General features: G+C 41.5%; 2 protein-coding genes across 2 annotated transcripts; both read left to right on the forward strand.

The window, feature by feature from the left end:
• On the forward strand, window positions 1-936 carry LOC125281004 (olfactory receptor 4D1-like). The gene has a single exon (XM_048212199.1). It carries the CDS (start codon window positions 1-3, stop codon window positions 934-936), a length of 936 nt encoding a protein of 311 aa, XP_048068156.1.
• An 11,259-nt stretch (window positions 937-12,195) lies between these two features.
• Window positions 12,196-13,137, forward strand: LOC113249922 (olfactory receptor 4D2-like). The gene has a single exon (XM_026491367.2). The coding sequence runs from the start codon at window positions 12,196-12,198 to the stop codon at window positions 13,135-13,137; it is 942 nt and encodes a 313-aa protein (XP_026347152.2).
• Window positions 13,138-18,929: the final 5,792 nt, after the last annotated feature.

Raw genomic sequence — 18,929 nt, forward strand, 5'->3', positions numbered from 1 at the left:
ATGGAGACAAAAAACTTCACGTGGGTATCAGAGTTTGTCTTTTTGGGGTTCTCAGAGACTCGAGAGCTCCAGCTTTTCCTGTTTCTGGTGTTCCTGTTTGTCTACACCACCACTGTCGTGGGAAACCTCCTCATCATGGCCACAGTGACCTCAGACACCCGGCTCCACACACCCATGTACTTTCTGCTCCGCAATCTGGCTGTCTTAGACCTCTGCTTCTCCTCTGTCACTGCCCCAAGGATGCTGGTAGACTTCCTCTCTGAGAAGAAGACCATCTCCTATGAAGGCTGCATGGCCCAGATCTTTTTCTTTCACTTCTTGGGAGGCGGGACTGTCTTCTTCCTTTCAGTGATGGCCTATGACCGCTACATAGCCATCTCCCGGCCCCTCCACTATGTCACCATCATGAACACTCGATTGTGTGTGGGGTTGGTGGTGGCTGCTTGGGTAGGGGGATTTGTTCACTCCATTGTCCAGCTGGCTCTGATGCTCCCATTGCCTTACTGTGGCCCCAATGTCCTGGACAACTTCTACTGTGATGTCCCACAAGTGCTGAGACTCGCCTGCACTGACACCTCCCTCCTGGAGCTCCTCATGATCTCCAACAGTGGAATGCTGGTCCTCATCTGGTTCTTTCTTCTTCTGGTGTCTTACACGGTCATCCTGGTGATGCTGAGGTCCCACTCAGGGCAGGCAAGGAAGAAGGCAGCTTCCACCTGTACCACCCACATCATTGTGGTGTCTATGATCTTCATTCCCTGTATCTATATCTACTCCCGGCCCTTCACCCCCTTCCCCATGGACAAGGCTGTGTCCATCAGCCAAACAGTCATGACCCCCATGCTCAACCCCATGATCTACACCCTGAGGAATCAGGAGATGCAGGCAGCCATGAAGAGATTAGGCAAGCGCCTTGTGATATGTAACAGTGAGTGAACTTAAAATATCTTGACTTTAAGTGACAAGTTTTCCCTCTGAACTTTTGATTTCCCATTTGAAAAGTGGAAGGAAGTATTTATAAAGTGTGACATTTGAAATTATTTTTTTTGTGTTCTATTTTTATTTTATTTTATTTTATTATTTTATTTTTTATTATGATACAATAGTCACCATACAGTACATCATTAGTTTTTGATGTAGTGTTCCATGATACATTGTTTGCATATAACACCCAGTGCTCCATGCAATACGTGCCCTCCTTAATACTCATCACCGGGCTAGCCCATCCCCCTTCCCCCTCCCCTTTGAAACCCTCAGTTTGACACTTGAAATTAAATGAACACTTCTCTGGGGGCGCCTGGGTGGCTCAGTCATTAAGCGTCTGCCTTCGGCTCAGGTCGTGATCCCAGGTCCTGGAATTGAGCCCCACATAGGGCTCCCTGCTCAGCGGGAAGCCTGCTTCTCCCTCTCCCACTCCCAGTGCTTGTGTTCCCTCTCTCGCTCTGTCTCTCTCTGTTAAATAAATAAATAAAATCTTAAAAAAAAATACTTCTCTGGACCTACTCCTGTGTCAGGTATTGTGTTAGGCACTTTCTCACTTTTATCTCACCCTCATAAAATGGACAGTGGATATATTATTTTATATTAAACACTTTAACAAATGAGACGACTCAAAGAGAAGTGACTTGCTCACTAGTGAACAGCAAGAGTGTGGCAGAGCTTGGGTAGGACTTGGCTCCTCTGACTCCAAGTTTAGAGGGAAGGCTATGGGTGGGATGTGAAACTCAAGGTTTCCCACAAACACAAGGGAAATCCTGGAGAGTTCCTCAGCTGTGGATAATATCTGTGATGGCAGGTGAACAATCTCATCTTAACTCTGGAACAATCACAGTCTTTTCTGCTCCCTGCTTTTATTCTTCTTTATCTTTGGAGTTCTGTAACTTCATTGAGCTATGTCTTTGCATTCACTGATGGTTGTCAATTTTCCTGTGTCCTTTCAATCTATTGATTCCATTTGTAAATGACTAGAAGTCACTTACTGGTTCACTTTTTTTAAAAAGTTGTCTTGAGGGGCGCCTGGGTGTCTCAGTCAGTTAAGCGTCGGACTCCTGGTTTTGGCTCAGGTCATGATCTCATGGGTTGTGAGGTTGAGCCCTCCAGTGGGCTCCAGGCTCAGTGGGGAGTCTGTTTGAGATTCCCTCCCTCCTTCTCCCTCTTTCCCTCCCTCTATTTTCTCTCAAAAATAAATAAATAAAATCTTTTTAAAAATGTTATCTTGAGTCTCTTTTTTAATTTGTGAAAAAAAATTTTTATGTGACTCAGTACATCAGTTTTAGGGATGGTAGCATAGAAGTAACTACCTAAGGGAAAGACATGGGAGACATTTCTTCAGACATATCTTACATGTGAACATTCCATAACATGAGGTACTCAACTCTAAAGTGAATTTGTTGAGAGATATCCCTTTTTGGTGAACACAGTTATATCCTTGAGAATTTAAGACATCTCTTACTGAAGTTATACTATGTTTGTGATGTAAATGTGACTCAGATCTAAATTTATTAACCCTATTAACCCTAAATGGGGTGGTACAATGTCTTTCATTATAAAGACTGTGGAGAAAAAATTGAAAAGAAGCTGTTCATAAGATCTCTTAAATTGAAAACGTTCCCCATGTTCTGGTGATGTCTTAAATTGTATAGTGAGACACTAACAGAATTTGCCGCCGGGGCACTCTATCCAGTATAGCTACTGCTGGTTGCTATCCTCTTGAATGTCATTGAATCTCTACTTCTTTAGCTATAAAATTTACACAGTTGCTCACAATGTTGTGTGGGTCAGGGGTGTAAGTGAAAATTCTAGTAGAGTACTTGGCATATAGTAGGTATTCATTTACTGTTAGTTCCTCCACACATTCCCATTCACAATTATTTTTGACTTCCCATCAATACTTTTTCTTAAATTTTAATTCCAGTACGTACTGTTAATGTACAGTGTTAAATTAATTTCAGGTGTACAATATAGTGATCCAACATTTCCATCTATTACTCAGTGCTCATCAGGGTAGGTGGACTCTTAATCTCCTTCACCTATTTTACCCATCCGCCCACTCACCTCCCCTGTGGTCACAATCTGTTTGTTCTCTATAGTTAAGCATCTATTTTTTGGTTCATCTCTTTTTTCCCCCTTTGTTCATTTGTTTTATTTCTTAAATTCCAATGAGTGAAATGATATGATACTTGTTTTTCTGACTTTTGTCACTTAGCATGATATATATTCTCTTGACCTATCCATGTTGTTGCACATGGCAAGATTTCATTCTTTTATATGGCTGAATAATATTTCATTGTATATATACCACATCTTCTTTATCCAGTCATCTGTTGGTGGACACTTGTGTTGTTTCCATAATTTGGCTGTAGTAAATGATGCCTCTGTATGCATATGGGCACACACATCCTTTCAAGTAGTGTCGTCCTAGTCTTTGGGTAAATATGGAATAGTGCAATACTGGCTCATGGAGTAGTTTTATTTTTAATTTTTAGAGGAACCTCCATACTGTTTTCCACAGTCGCTGCACCAGTGTGCATTCCCACCCAAGTGCATAAGGGTTCCTTTTTTCCACATCGTCAGCAGCTCTTGTAATTTCTTGTGTTTTTGATTATAGCGATTCTGACAGCTGTGAGGTGATATCTCATTGTGGTTTTGATTTAAGTTTCCCTGATGATGCCCAATGGTGAGTGTCTTTTCATGGGTCTGTTGGCCATTGGAGAATGTCTTCTTTGGGGAAATGTGTGTTCATGTCTTCTGCCCATTTTTAAATTGGATGATTTGTTTTTCTGCTCTTGACTGTATACGTTCTTTACATCTTTTGAATACTACCTCTTTGTTGACATGTCATTTGCAGATATCTTCTCCCATTCAGTAGGTCGTCTTTTAGTGTTGTTGATTGTTTCCTTCACTGTACAGAAGCTTTTTATTTTGATGTAGTCCTATAGTTTATTTTTGTTTTTATTTCCCTTGCCTCAGGAGACATATCTACAAAAATGTTGCTATGGCTGATGTCAGAGACATTACTGACTGTGCTCTTTTGTAGAATTTTTATGGTTTCAGGTCTTACATTTAGGTTTTTAATCCACTTCAAGTTTGTTTCTGTGTATGGAGTAAGAAAGTGGTCTAGCTTCATTCTTTTGCATGTAGCTGTCCGGTTTTCCCAACACCATTTGTTAAAGAGACTGTCTTTTTCCCATTGGATAGTCCTTCCTGCTTTGTCAAAGATTAAGTGACCATATAATTGTGGATTTAGTTCTGGGTTTTCTATTCTGTTCCATTGGTGTATGTGTCTAATTTTTGTGCCAGTTCCATATTGCTTTGATTGCTTGAGCTTTGTAATATAAGTTGAAACTTTTACTTTTAAATTAAACCAAGATTCTTTAGGGTCTAAACAATCAAGTCTAGTCAAGTAATGCTTTTTTGTCTTTTTTGGGTTTTGGGGGGTTTTTTTAATAATAATTTTTTATTATGTTATGTTAGTCACCATACAGTATATCCTTAGTTTTTGATGTAAAGTTCCATGACTCATTATTTGCGTATAACACCCAGTGCACCATGCAATATGTGCCCTCCTTAATACCCAATCACCGGCCTATCCCAGGCACCCCCCCCCCCGAAGCCCTCAGTTTGTTTCCCAGAGTGCATAGTCTCTCATGGTTCATTCCCCCTTCTGTTTATCCCCCCTTCATTCTTCCCTTCCTTCTCCTACCCATCTTCCTGCTATTTCTTATGTTCCATAAATGAGTGAAACCATAAAGATAATTGTCTTTCTCTGCTTGACTTATTTCACTTAGCATAATCTCCTCCAGTCCCATCCATGTTGCTGCAAATGTTGGGTAATCATTCTTTCTGATGGCTGAGTAATATTCCCTTGTATATATGGACCACATCTTCTTAATCCAGTCATCTGTTGAGGGGCATCTCGGCTCCTTCCACAGCTTAGCTATTGTGGACAATGCTGCTATGAACATTGGGGGTGCATATGGCCCTTCTCTTCACTACGTCTGTATCTTTGGGGTAAATACCCAGTAGTGCAATTGCTGGATCATAGGGTAGCTCAATTTTTAACTTTTTAAGGGACCTCCATGCTGTTTTTCAAAGTGGCTGTACCAACTTGCATTCCCACCAACAGTGTAAGAGGGATCCCCTTTCTCCACATCCTCTCCAACATTTGTTGTTTCTTGCCTTGTCAATTTTTGCCATTCTAACTGGCGTAAGGTGGTATCTCAATATGGTTTTGATTTGAATTTCCCTGATGGCTAATGATTTTGAACATTTTTTCATGTGTCTATTAGCCATTTGTATGTCTTCATTGGAAAAGTGTCTGTTCATATCTTCTGCCCATTTTTTGATTTGATTATTTGTTTCTCGTGTATTGAGTTTGAGAAGTTCTTTGTAGATCTTGGATACTAGTCTTTTATCTGTAGTGTCATTTGCAAATATCTTCTCCCATTCCGTGGGCTGCCTCTTAGTTTTTTTGACTGTTTCCTTGGCTGTGCAGAAGTTTTTATCTTGATGGAGTCCCGCAAGTTCATTTTTTCTTTTGTTTTTCTTGCCTTTAGAGATGTGTCATGAAAAAAGTTGCTGTGGCCGATGTCAAAGAGGTTGCAGCCTATGTTCTCCTCTGTGATTTTGATTGATTTCTGTCTCACATTGAGGTCTTTCATCCATTTGGAGTTTATCTCTGTATATGGTGTGAGAGAGTGGTCAAGTTTCATTCTTTTGCATATAGCTGTCCAATTTTCCCAGCACCATTTATTGAAGAGACTGGATGTTTTTCCTGCTTTGTCAAAGATTAGTTGCCCAAAGAGCTGAGGGTCCATTTCTGGGTTCTCTATTCTGTTCCATTGGTCTATGTGTCTGTTTTTGTGCCAGTACCATGCTGTCTTTGTGATCACAGCTTTGTAGTATAGCTTGAAATCCAGCAACGTGATGCCCCCAGCTTTGTTTTTCCTTTTCAACAATTCCTTGGTGATTGGGGGCCTTTTCTGGTTCCGCACAAATTTAAGGGCTGTTTGTTCCAGGTCTTTGAAAAATGTCATTGGTATTTTGATCGGGATGGGATTGAAAGTGTAGATTGCTCTGGGTAGCATAGACATTTTAACTATGTTTATTCTTCCAATCCATGAGCATGGAATATTTTTTCCATATTTTTGTGTCTTCTTCAGTCTTTCAGGAGTGATTTGTAGTTTCTAGAATATAGGTCCTTTACCTCACTGGTTAAGTTAACTCCGAGATAACGTATGATTTTTGGCGCTATTGTAAATGGAATCGATTCCCTAATTTCTCTTTCTTCAGTCTCATTGTTCGTGTATAGAAATGCAACTGATTTCTGAGCATTGATTTTGTATCCGGTCACATTACTGAATTGCTCTATAAGTTCTAGTAATTTGGGGGTGGAATCTTTTGGATTTTCCATATAGAATAGCATGTCATTTGCAAAGAGAGATAGTTTGACTTCTTTGCCGATTTGGATACATTTTATCCCTTTTGTTGTCTGATTGCTGTTGCAAGGACTTCTAGTACTATGTTGAATAATAATGGCAGGAGTGGGCATCCTTGTCATGTTCCTGATCTTAAGGGAAATTGATTATTTAAACAGACTGATTAATTATGAAGAGATTGAAGCAGTGTTCAAAAACCTCCCCCAAAACAAGAGTCCAGGGCCTGACGGACTCCCTGGGGAAGTCTACCAAACAGAAGAAATAATACCTATTCTCCTGAAGCTGTTTCAAAAAATAGAAACAGAAGGAAAACTACCAAACTCATTCTATGAGGCCAGTATTACCTTGATCCCCAAACCAGGCAAAGACCCCAACAAAAAGGAGAATTACAGACCGATATCCTTGATGAATATGGATGCCAAAATTCTCAACAAGATCCTAGCTAATAGGATCCAAAAGTACATTAAAAGGATTATCCATCATGACCAAGTGGGATTATTCCTGGGATGCAAGGGTGGTTCAACATTCACAAATTGATCAGTGTGATAGATCATATCAACAAGAAAAGAGTCAAGAACCATATGATCCTCTCAATTGATGCAGAAAAAGCATTTGACAAAATACAGCATCTTTTCCTGATTAAAACCCTTCAGATGAAGGGATGGAGGGTACATTTCTCAATTTCATAAAAACCACCTATGAAAAACCTACAGTGAATATCATTCTCAATGGGGAGAAGATGAAAGTCTTTTGTCATTTTGTTTATACAGGATTAGTGAAAACAGCTCTCTGAGAAGTTGCGGATGGAAGGCTGTAAATTATTTCAGGGATAGCAGATTAAAACAATTTTTTATTTGAGTGTAACTCTACTCAACTGATGCACGTGGTACATGACTTCCAGGTGCACCTCATAGTGATTCACCTTCTCTATCTGGCATGCTCAGTGATCGTCTGATTCTGGCTCAGAGAATACTTCATGTCTCAGCCTTATTAATCTGTAGAGCTTGCCATTCCAGTTGGATTTATAATCAAGTTCAGGGATGACTGAGGTGTGAGGAGGAAAAGACCTCAGTCAACGTTGCCTAAGATGTTTACTTTACATTGGATCCATAAAAGGTGGTGTATCAGTCCGAGTTCCACCACAGCAACAGGACCAGTTGGATACATCTAACATATGCCTATTAAGAGATTTATTGCAAGGACTTGGCTTACATGATTGTGAGACTGATCCCCGGGGCCAGTAGAAATGCATAGGACAGGGGTCAGGAGAGGCAGGCAGGGACCCTGAATGAGCTGAAGCCACAATAAAGAAGGTCACCATCTTCAAGGGAACCTCGGTCCTGCCCTCAAGGCTTTTCAACTCATCGAATCAGGCACATCCAGCTTATCTAGGAACTTCTCTTCTACTTGAAATCTACTGATTATAGACAGCAATCACATCTGTGAAGTACCTTCACAGCAACACCTACATTAGTGTTTGATTGAATAACTGGGAACTATAGACTAGTCGAGTTGACATATAAAACCGACCATCGTAATGGGAGAATTATTGATTATCAGCGATGCTGGGCACCCTCAAGGAGAGTATAAATGAATATAAATGAAGTTGCTTCTGGATGTATCCTGCCTGCATTAAGTCTGAAGTGGTAACAATAGCTAAGCCTGACAAATATTTATTTTCTTAGATATATAGCACATAGCAAAATCATTTTCTCAGTTCAGTTTTCCTTGCCTGGGTCTTTAGCATGAACCCTCTCCTCCTGCCCTTCTCGTCTTTGGAATTCATTATGTTGGTTAGTGGATGCAGTGAAGAGATGAGGTTTGGTGGACGTTCTACAGGCCCCTATGTGCCTTGACAGGGGAAATATATTAACTGAAACACATTAGCTTTCTCTTAGTGAAAGCTGAGTCCGAACCAGAACTCAAAATCCCCCACATGATAGTCAATGAAATGTGCAAGTCCTGTCCCCTTCCCCAGAATCAGTGGAGGCCAATTGGATCCACGTGATTAAATTTTGAAAGGGACCGAAGCTCTAAAGAAGAGTTGGTGGTTGGTTTGTTTTTTACCCCACATCCCCTGTTTGTGGGAGATCTTCATATTGTATTCTTATCTGCCAGAGGCAGAAACTTAATTTGGCCAAGTGTAAACATGCACAATGAGAGAATTTAGACCAACCTGGAAATGCTGTGTACATCAGGGAGGTCTATGAAATCAGGCTCTACAGCATATCAAGCTTACAAAGACAGTCAATTTGGGTTTTGATCAGGTTCTCATAATGAGTGATTATAGGCGTTTCTTATAGGAACCCTCGTGTTAGAAGCAGAAATAATTCACATAGAAAAATGCTGCCGTTTTAATACAATGGAATATTACTCAGACATTAAAAAACAAAATCTTACCATTTGCAATGACATGGATGGAACTAGAGAGTATAATGCTAAGTGAAATAAGTCAATCAGAGAAAGACAGTTATCATATGATCTCATTCATATGTGGAATTTAAGAAACAAAAATGATGATCATAGGAGAAGAGAGGCAAAAATAAAATAAGATGAAATCAGAAATGGAGACAAACCATAGGGTTAATTGGGTGATGGGCATGAAGGAGGCTCTTGATGTAATGAGCACTGGGTGTCATATGCAACTGATGAATCACTAAACGCTACCTCTGAAACTCACAGTACACTATATCATAATTAATTGAATTTAAATAAAAATTTAAGTAATTCTAGCATTTTATAGATAATGTGAGTACCTGGATATGGAAGGTAAATCAACTGGAGGGTCTGGGTGGTCAAATAAAGAATAAGATTTTTCATAAGTTTCCATTGTAGTATAGAAACATATCCAACCTCTGAATTTCTCTAAATAGAGATCAATTAAGTTTAAAAGTAGGAGGAAAAGGAGAAAAGGAAGAAGTAGGAGAAGGAGAAGAAGGAAGAAAGAAATCAAACCAGTTAGCTTGGTGATTCTAGTGCACCCACCGGAGAAAGAACAGTCAGTGGTGCTGAATGTGTGGCCCAGAAAGAGGACCATCAGCATTATCTGAGAACTTGCTCCAAATGCAGATTCTTGGCCCTATTATTGACCAACTGAATGAGAAAGTCTGGGGCTGGGGACACACTACTCAGTCTTCACAAGCTCCCAGGTGATTCTTCTAAGGTTAAGAATCACTGGTCTAACAAATGGGGTTGTCTAAAACTCCCGGAGTTTGTGTATTTGGAAAAGACTCTTGTCCTATTAGATTGCAGCCGGAAAATCCCATACCCTGCAAATCTCTAAAGTTTTCAGTGTCCTTGGTACTTTGGCCCCTAAGGAAGACTTCTGAGGGAGTAAGTGTTTTTGAGATATTTAGAAACTTTTTAACAATTCCCATTGTTTCCTTGCCTCCAGTGGGAATCGGGAATCGGAGGGGAATCGGGCCAGCTGTGTTTCTAGAGCCAAACCCAGTCCAATAGTGTGTCTCTGAGGACATGCCCTTTTTCCCTAGGGTCAGCCCCACTGTCGTAGGTGACATGTGGGCAGTGGCCAGGGAACTGATGCTGCAGGAAGGGGCTACCCAAGATGATGTGAGACCTGAAGCCATTCTCCCATTCTGGGCTGGAGGAAGGTGAGACACCAAGGTTTTCTCCTCTGTAGAAAAATCAGCCGCAAGAAGGACCCAGAAACACTTACTGGAATGTGGGGAGAATAAACAAGTGACATAGACTGGATGGTAGTAAGTCTGAAGTGTGAGGAGAGTCTCGGGAAGGAGTTCAGGGCAAATATGATGTTGAAAACAGATGCCTCAGGTCATGTGAAAACCTAGGCTTTTAACAGCCAAGCAGTATGGAGGCTGCTGAGAGCAGAGCATGAGGAAACACACCACAAACTCCCCACCTAGATGTGAAAACAAGGACACAGAATTACCTTCTAATACATTAAGTTAGCAAACACGTGTGGAGCAACTGCTCAGTCAGTGTTGCTGTTCGAGGTGCTGGAGCTGTTACGTTACTGAATTCACAGTCTAGTTAAGAGGGACAAGAGAAGAAGCTGGAAAATGCTCTAATGGAGCTAGTTATAAAACCTTATTGGAACCCAGAGAAAGAAGGGATTAATTCTGTCTGGGAGAGATGGGGGAGGAGCCACAGAGCAGGTGATATCCCAGTCTTTGTAGGGTGAGAAGGTGGTAGGGGGCATTTCAGAACAGAACTCATTACCAAGGCTACCAAGGAAATAACCGAGCATATGGCACATGTGAGAAGCTATGGATTTCTTGAATGGCAATCGGTTCCCGGGTGACAGGGATACTGATTACAAAGGTAGGTGAAGGCTACGTTTTATAGCCTCGTGTGACATGCTGAGAGGGACATGCATGCACATAGGTAAGCATGTGCTTCACCCTGTATAAATCCACAGAGCAAGGTAGGCAGATTCAAAGAGTTTGAGTTATAAGCCAGGGGCACTAGACAGTCACTGGACGATTCTAATGAGAGAGAAACCTGATCAGCTATGAGCTTAGAAAGGTCTCATTGACGGTCTTACAGAACCGGCCTGCAGTGGAAGTAAATGGAAGGCAAAGGATGAGATGAACCTGACCCTTAACCCATGATGGACCACAGTAGGCACGTGAGAGAGGATGGGACTGAGACAGGGCAGGAGGAGTGGGGAGGCCCCCCACCCCTAACCCGTCCCCTTCTATCTCTCCCCCTCCCCCTCCTTCTCCAGCTTTGCCCCATTCCCTCCTCCCCCACCACCTTCCCATTTCCCCTTCATTCACCTGCTCTCTTCCTCCCTCCCCCTTCCTCTTCCTGTCCCACCTTGCTTCCTTTGTCTGTTTCTAGGCTCTGGTTTCAACATCTTCCTTTGTCTTCTTCCCTTGTATCAGTAACATCTTCTAAACTTCTTGTTCCTTTCAGTAGAGCTCTCAGAGTCCCCATCAGGCAATATTCATCATCTATTTCTTAAACCAGAGTCTCTCTCTTGTGTGGCCTTTCTCTTGTCTCATAACACACTTCATATCTTTCCAGGCCTCTCCAGGTAAGTGGCTGCACCCCACAGCTCTTTGCCAGCTCAGCATCAACGCCACCTGATTTTGGAGCATGGACCGTCCACCAAGATGGGCACTGTGGGGCACAAATAAAGATCCATGTCTCTGCCTCTGGCAGCTTTCAGTTAAATTGTGGAGGAAAAACATAGTCACAGGAAAAGCCCATTAACACGAGGATGTGTTACATGTCACATGAAAAATGATTGCTAGAAAAGTTTATTTGAGACTGGAAGAAGGGAAGATGTCTTAGAGGAGGAGAATACCCAGAAGTGATTACCAGAGTGATTTATTTCCAAGTACTGTTCTAGGAACTTGATGCATTATTTTATTTCATGCCCTAGACAATTCTATAAAGAAGATGTGTTTATTCCTATCTTACAGGTCTGGAAAGAGACTCAAAGAGATTAAGTAGCTTAATCAAGGTCTAATCTCAAGTAACCAGAAGCCCTGAATTTGACTGCTGGTGTGTTGGACTCCAACAGAATGTTTGAAAGGCAGGTTGCATATGTCTCTGTATGGCTTTAAGATATCTTATGAATGTATATTACAGCGCAGCTTGTCAACTGTCCACAGACAAGCCCATTAATAATCAGCTCCTGGTGATATGATCTGCACATGAGTATCCACCGTCTAGACCTGGACAACTCAGTTTGAGCCCCAAGCACTAAAAGTGGCTTCTTGCTTCTGTACCTATGATTCCCTTTCTTTAGGAGTATGGAGAAGATGCCATGGAGCCAAAAAACCTCACGTGGGTATCAGAGTTTGTCTTTTTGGGGTTCTCAGAGACTCAAGAGCTCCAGTTTTTCCTGTTTCCGGTGTTTCTGTTTGTCTACACCACCACTGTCATGGGAAACCTCCTCATCATGGTCACGGTGACCTCAGACTCTCGGCTTCACACACCCATGTACTTTCTGCTCCGCAATCTGGCTGTCTTAGACCTCTGCTTCTCCTCTGTCACTGCCCCAAAGATGCTGGTAGACTTCCTCTCTGAGAAGAAGACCATCTCCTACCAGGGCTGCATGGCCCAGCTCTTCTTCTTCCACTTTTTGGGAGGCGCCATGGTCTTCTTCCTCTCGGTGATGGCCTATGACCGCCTTGTTGCCATCTCCCGGCCCCTCCACTATGTCACCATCATGAACACTCAGCATTGCGTGGGGCTGGTGGTGACAGCCTGGGTGGTAGGTTTCGTGCATTCCATTTACCAACTAGCTCTGATGCTCACATTGCCTTTCTGTGGCCCCAATGTCCTGGACAACTTCTACTGTGATGTCCCACAAGTGCTGAGACTCGCCTGCACTGACACCTCCCTCCTGGAGAGCCTCATGATCTTCAACAGTGGAATGCTGGATGTCATCTGGTTCTTTCTCCTCCTGACCTCCTACTCAGTCATCCTGGTGATGCTGAGGTCCCACTCTGGGCAGGCGAGGAGGAAGGCAGCTTCCACCTGCACCACCCACATCGTCGTTGTGTCTATGGTTTTCATTCCAAGCATTTACCTCTATGCCCGGCCCTTCACCCCCTTCTCCATGGACAAGGCTGTGTCCATCGGCCACACGGTCATGACCCCCATGCTCAACCCCATGATCTACACCCTGAGGAACCAGGAGGTGCAGGCAGCAGTGAAGAGACTAGGGAGGCGCCGGCTGGTTTGTAAAAGGGAGCGAGAATGAGTAGGTCACTTCTCCTTGGCTTTGTTTTCCATTTGTAAAATGGAGGGAAAGCTACTGTATCTGCTGACTTCATAGCGTGTTGTGGAGGTCATCATAGAAGTGACTGAGTTTTGGGCACCTGGGTGACTCAGTCAGTTAAGCATCTGACTCGATCTCAGCTGAGGTCTTGATCTTAGGGTCATGAGTTCAAGCTCTGTGTTGGTCTCCACTCTGGGCATGGAGCCTATCAGAAAAATAAAATGAGTGATTTTGAAACTAAGCAACTCCAGATTCAGATTTTTAGGCAAAGGGAAAAAGTCGTCTTTGGTGGTCTAGGTTTATGCTGAAGTTCTGAAACTCCTGCTACAATGAGAAGTGTTCTCACGGCTCTGGAAAGCCACACCCTTCTTTTCCTCTTCTCGGTGGATGGTTTCCTCTTGTGAGCAGGCTGTTTCCCCGGTGAGAGCAGTTCTAGTTTATGTGTTTTCCCAGCCACTTTTGGTCGGTGTCCAGAGTGTTAGAGAAAGCACAGGCCTTGAAGCCTTAGCCCTCAGCTGGGAGCCCCTGACCTATTCGTTCCCAGAACGGTGACCTTGGAGCAGCTACCTGGCCTCTCTGGAACTCATGGATTCTTCCTCACCACACTGGCATAGAGCAATATCTGTCCCAATCATCTCACAGGTTTGTTGTGAGATTCCAAAACACGTAGAATATTTTATAAACCTTACATAGAACCCAGGCAAGGATTACTGTCATTGTTATCATTCTCCCTGACATCTCTTCTCTCATCAGATGGGTAGTGTTTTGGAAGTGTTTGGTGGCAATTCCTCAGTGCCGTGAGGGAGGCCTGGAGAGGGTGGGGACTGAGCTCCAGAGGGCCATGCAACATGCCCAATAGTGAAACAGAGAACAGAGAGTGAACATAAATTCAGGGACGTGTCTTCAAAAAAATATTCTTATTTTCATTTGTGATGGATGGTTTGAACCCTTGTGACAATAAGATATAGTCTCATGGAAGCATTCTGGAAAGCCACACTCTATTTTTGCCTTCTTGGTGGATAGTTTTCTTTTATGATGATACCATTTCTCCATAAGAGCTATCTACTAGCTGTATTTTTTATAATAATTTTTTATTATATTAAGTTAGTCACCATACAGTGCATCCCTAGTTTTTGATGTAAAGTTCCATGATTCATTACTTGTGTATAACACCCAGTGCACCATGCAATACGTGCCCTCCTTAATACCCATCACCAGCCTATCCCATTCCCCCACCCCCTCCCCTCTGAAGCCCTCAGTTTGTTTCCCAGAGTCCATAGTCTCTCATGGTTCATTCCCCCTTCTGTTTACCCCCCCTTCATTCTTCCCTTCCTTCTCCTACCCATCTTCCTACTTCTTATGTTCCATAAATGAGTGAAACCATATGATAATTGTCTTTCTCTGCTTGACTTATTTCACTTAGCATTATCTCCTCCAGTCCCGTCTATGTTGCTGTAAATGTTGAGAAATCGTTCTTTTTGATGGCTGAGTAATATTCCATTGTATATATGGACCACATCTTCTTAATCCAGTCATCTGTTGAAGGGCATCTCAGCTCCTTCCACGATTTATCTATTGTGGACAATGCTGCTATGAACATTGGGGTGCATATGGCCCTTCTCTTCACTACGTCTGTATCTTTGGGATAAATACCCAGTAGTGCAATTGCTGGATCATAGGGTAGCTCAATTTTTAACTTTTTAAGGGACTTCCACACTGTTTTCCGAAGTGGCTGTACCAACTTGCATTCCCACCAACAATGTAAGGGGGATCCCCTTTCTCCACATCCTCTCCAACATTTTTTGTTTCTTGCCTTGTCAATTTTTGCCATTCTAACTGGTGTCTACTGGCTGTATTTTGACCTCTTTTTCCAATGCTCTGTTTTGATGTGAGTCTGGATTGTTGGAAACAGCACAAGAGTTCAAGCTTAGTCTTTAAATGAGAAGCCCTAACCCACCACTTATCAAACTGATGATGACCTGGGATGATTCACTTGGCCTCTCTTGGCCTCATGGCTTCTTCTTCAATAAACTTGCTTAAATTAATATCTGACCTCCAAGCCTCCACATTTATTACAAGAACCAAATAAAAAAAAGTGTGACATAACATTGGGCAAACCATGTAACTATTTTTTCTTCTAGTCTTTTTTCGATGCTTTTATTTTATTTTCAAATTTGAAAATGTCATGAATGTTCAGAATGTTTCCTCTTTACATTTTCAGTGTAGTGTAATAATTGTTACAAACAAGAGATTATGTGTAAAATACATGTAAGTTATAAAGCATTATAACATTATGAACGCTCCCATAAAGACTACTTGATTCAAGAAATAGAAGTTACCAGTAACTGATACCTACCCAGAGGGTCCTTTTCCTCACATTCACTCGCTCTTCTCCTATGAAACCATTTTCCTGGATTTTACATTTACCATCCACTTGCTTATAAAAACACTTTTATCACATTTTTACATAATCAGTATATTGTTTTGTTTTGCTTATTTTGAACATTATGAAAATATCCTAATATACATAATAGTCTGGGATTTGCTTTTTTTTCACTCAACAGTATATTTTTAAGCTTATTTGGGTTATTTCCAGGTTTGTTGGTTTTTTTCGGTTTTTGTTTTTTGGGTTTTTTTTGTTTGTTTGTTTGTTTGGGTTTTTTTGCTTTTGACAGCAGTGCTCTTTGTCTCCAATTGCCTGGTTGAGGAGCTATGGGTTACGTATCCTGTAATGGGATTGCCAAGTTTTGAGATCTCCAAAGAGATAACTTTATAAAATAGTGCCAAATTGTTTCCCAAAATTGTTGTGCCCAGTCACATGTTCATAAGCAGTGTCAAGTGATCCCATCAATTCACATTTTTCTAACAGTTGATATTGTCAGAACTCTTAATTTTTGCCAGTTTAGTGGGTAAAAAATATTTCTCTGTAGTCTGTAGAAATTTGCATTTCTCTCCTCCCTAATGTTTCTTTCCATGTTTTTATTGCATTCATTTTTCCCGTGAATGCCTTTTGTTAATTTTTCTCTTGACTTTTTCTAGTGAATTGAAGAATTCTCCTATCATTTGGTTACTGATCTATTGTCAGTTATGTCATTGCACTGTCTTCTCACAGCTTGTGGTCTGTCTTCTCTATATGTGGTGTTAATTTTAATGTAGTCAGGTGTATCAGTCTTTCATTTTAATATTAACTCTTACTGATATTTAATTTTTAAAAATTGTTTCTTACCCAGAGGACAGAAAGATAGTCTACATATTTCTTTTACTTCAATTTGATCATGTTTTTAACTTAAAATTGGTGCGGGGGGGCGCCTGGGTGGCTCAGTGGGTTAAGCAACCGACTCTTGATTTAGGCTCAGGTCATGATTTTGGAGTCACGTGATCGAGTCCCCCGTTGGGCTCCCTGCTCAGCAGGGAGTCTGCTTCTCTCCCTCTCCTTCTGTCCCTTCCCCTACTCACGAGTGCATTACTCTGTCTCTAAAATAAATAAATATTAAAAAAATTTTTAACTTCTTGAAAATTCTCAAACTTACAGAGAAGTTGCCAGTGTGGTATAAAGGGCTTTATTTCCCGAAGGCTTGAGCATAAATAGCCAACATGATGCCCACCATTCCTTAATACTTAAATATGCATTTTCTACAAATTTCCTATGATACCGCCATACAGTCATTAACATTAATGCCGTAACAATACATCGCCAGAATCCAATCTTCAGCCTCTATTCAAGTTTTGCCAAATGTCCCAGTAAAGTCGAATGGAAAGAGAATCTGGTTCAAAATCGCATGTTGCGTTTAGTTGTCATTTCTTTTTAGGCTCCTTGAATCTGGAAGAGCTTCTCCTTGAGTTTAGTTATCTTGGAACTTTCGAAAAGATTACAGGCCAGTGATTTTGTAGAACGTCCCTTAATTTGGATTTTTCTGATGTTTCATGGTGATTAGACTCAAGTGATGCATTTCAGTGACTTTTTCAGGGACATCCCAGAAGTCATGCTGTGTTCTTATTGCAACTTATGAGGTGCGAGTGATTTCTCTCTGTCCCGTTACTGTCGTCCCATCACTTTTCACTTGTTAGGCTTCTCATCTCCCTTATCATTTTCTCTTAAAAAATAGTTAATATTTTGTGGGTAGGTACTTTGAGACTTCCAGTTTATTCTTTTGTTTACTTATATCTGTGTGGGCTTGTATTTTCCTTTTTTAAATCAGTCGTTATAATCTATTACTAATTTGCCCCAGATTTGGCCGGTTGGAGTCTTTCCTAGCTGGCTTCTATGTTCTTTTCCTTCTTTGATCACATCCTTTCTTCCTGGCCCAGTGACATGCCCATGCTTATGTTGTATTTCCCTGTTCCAGTTCTGGAATCATGCATTTAAATAGTCCTGCTTCCTTTTGCTGATCAATGGCCTTTAGGAGTCACTATCTTGGTGTTGGGCGTGCTCATTACTATATCCAAGGTCATGAAGATTTACTCTAGTTTTCTTCTAAAAGTTTTATACCTTTAGTTTAGATCTTTGATCCATATTGAGTTAATTTTTGTATATGGTCTGGGGTAGTAGTCTGACTTTTTTCTTTTCCTGTGGATATCCACTTGTCCCGGCACCATTTGTTGAAAAGACTATTTTTTCCCCATTGAAGAGTCTTTTGAAAATCAATTGACCGTAAATGTATGGATTTATTCCTGGACTCTCAATTCTATTCTATATATAGATATATAGATATAGATATAGATATAGATATATATCTTTTCAGTGTTTCTGTAGAGGGATGGGCCCTTGGAGTTCTCCACTCCGCCATTTTCTCTGACATCACTCTATCCTTAATTTACTAACTTATTTAATTCATCTCCCTCTATACAACCAATCTTCCACACTAGTTCCATTTCCTCACTCCACTTGGGCTTTGGTATCACACTGCAGGCCAGCCCCCCACTCAGGCAGCTTTCTTACCCTACCTGTGCTCCGAAACCTCACATCCCAACATCCCCCGCGTGGACACCCTCCTCGTCCTGCTGGGTCTCCAACACCTGATGTCAGACCGCACCTCTGCACGAACACACTTCTCGTCCCTTTGAAGCTTTGACCTCCCACACTGAGCCATCTCCCTGTGGGGACATTCTGTTCATCTTGCTTGGATGTCCACAATGGGCAGCTGCCAGGAGGGAACACCTAGACTCCGACAACCCACATTGGATCCCATCCTGTGGATGCCCTCTTCAGACAATGTTTTTAGTCTATATTCAGAAGTGATTCTCTCAACTCGATTTTCCAATTCCTCTATTATAGTTTTCACGTCTCTGTCAACATATTTTAATTTCTGAGAGCTCTTTTTTGTTCTGTGACTTTCGTCCATTCCGTCCTGTTCTTATTTTATGGCTATTATAACTTCTTGCTTCTCTCGAAGGATGCTAATTATATAAACAGGAGATTTTTTTTTTTAAGTTTTCTTCTGTTTCCCCCATCTGTTTTCTTCTCATTCATTTTTCTGTTTATTTTGTATTTGCTCTTTGTGTTGGTGATCTTCCTCAGACCCCTGGTGAAATTTGTTCAACTGCACTTAAGAGTAAGGCAATACAATGTTAGTTGCTACCTCTACGAGGAGGTAAAGCTTTTAGACTTCACTTCAGGGGTTCAGGTGGGAAGCGGCTATTTGCTGAAGGACCCCCAAGTTAACACATAAAGGTCTACTTTTCTGAAGTTTTTTCTCTAAAGAAAAAAACACTTAATTTCTTTTCTTTGGCCCAGATGTTGGCATTTTGCACTGGGGGACAGTGGGTGATGAGCC

Source organism: Ursus arctos, unplaced genomic scaffold, assembly GCF_023065955.2.
Source record: "Ursus arctos isolate Adak ecotype North America unplaced genomic scaffold, UrsArc2.0 scaffold_24, whole genome shotgun sequence".
Classification (NCBI taxonomy): domain Eukaryota; kingdom Metazoa; phylum Chordata; class Mammalia; order Carnivora; family Ursidae; genus Ursus; species Ursus arctos.

What these genes read in the sequence shown, in the direction of transcription:
- LOC125281004 (XM_048212199.1), top strand. Translation starts at nt 1, where the DNA reads ATGGAGACAAAAAACTTCACGTGGGTATCAGAGTTTGTCTTTTTGGGG.
- LOC113249922 (XM_026491367.2), top strand. Translation starts at nt 12,196, where the DNA reads ATGGAGCCAAAAAACCTCACGTGGGTATCAGAGTTTGTCTTTTTGGGG.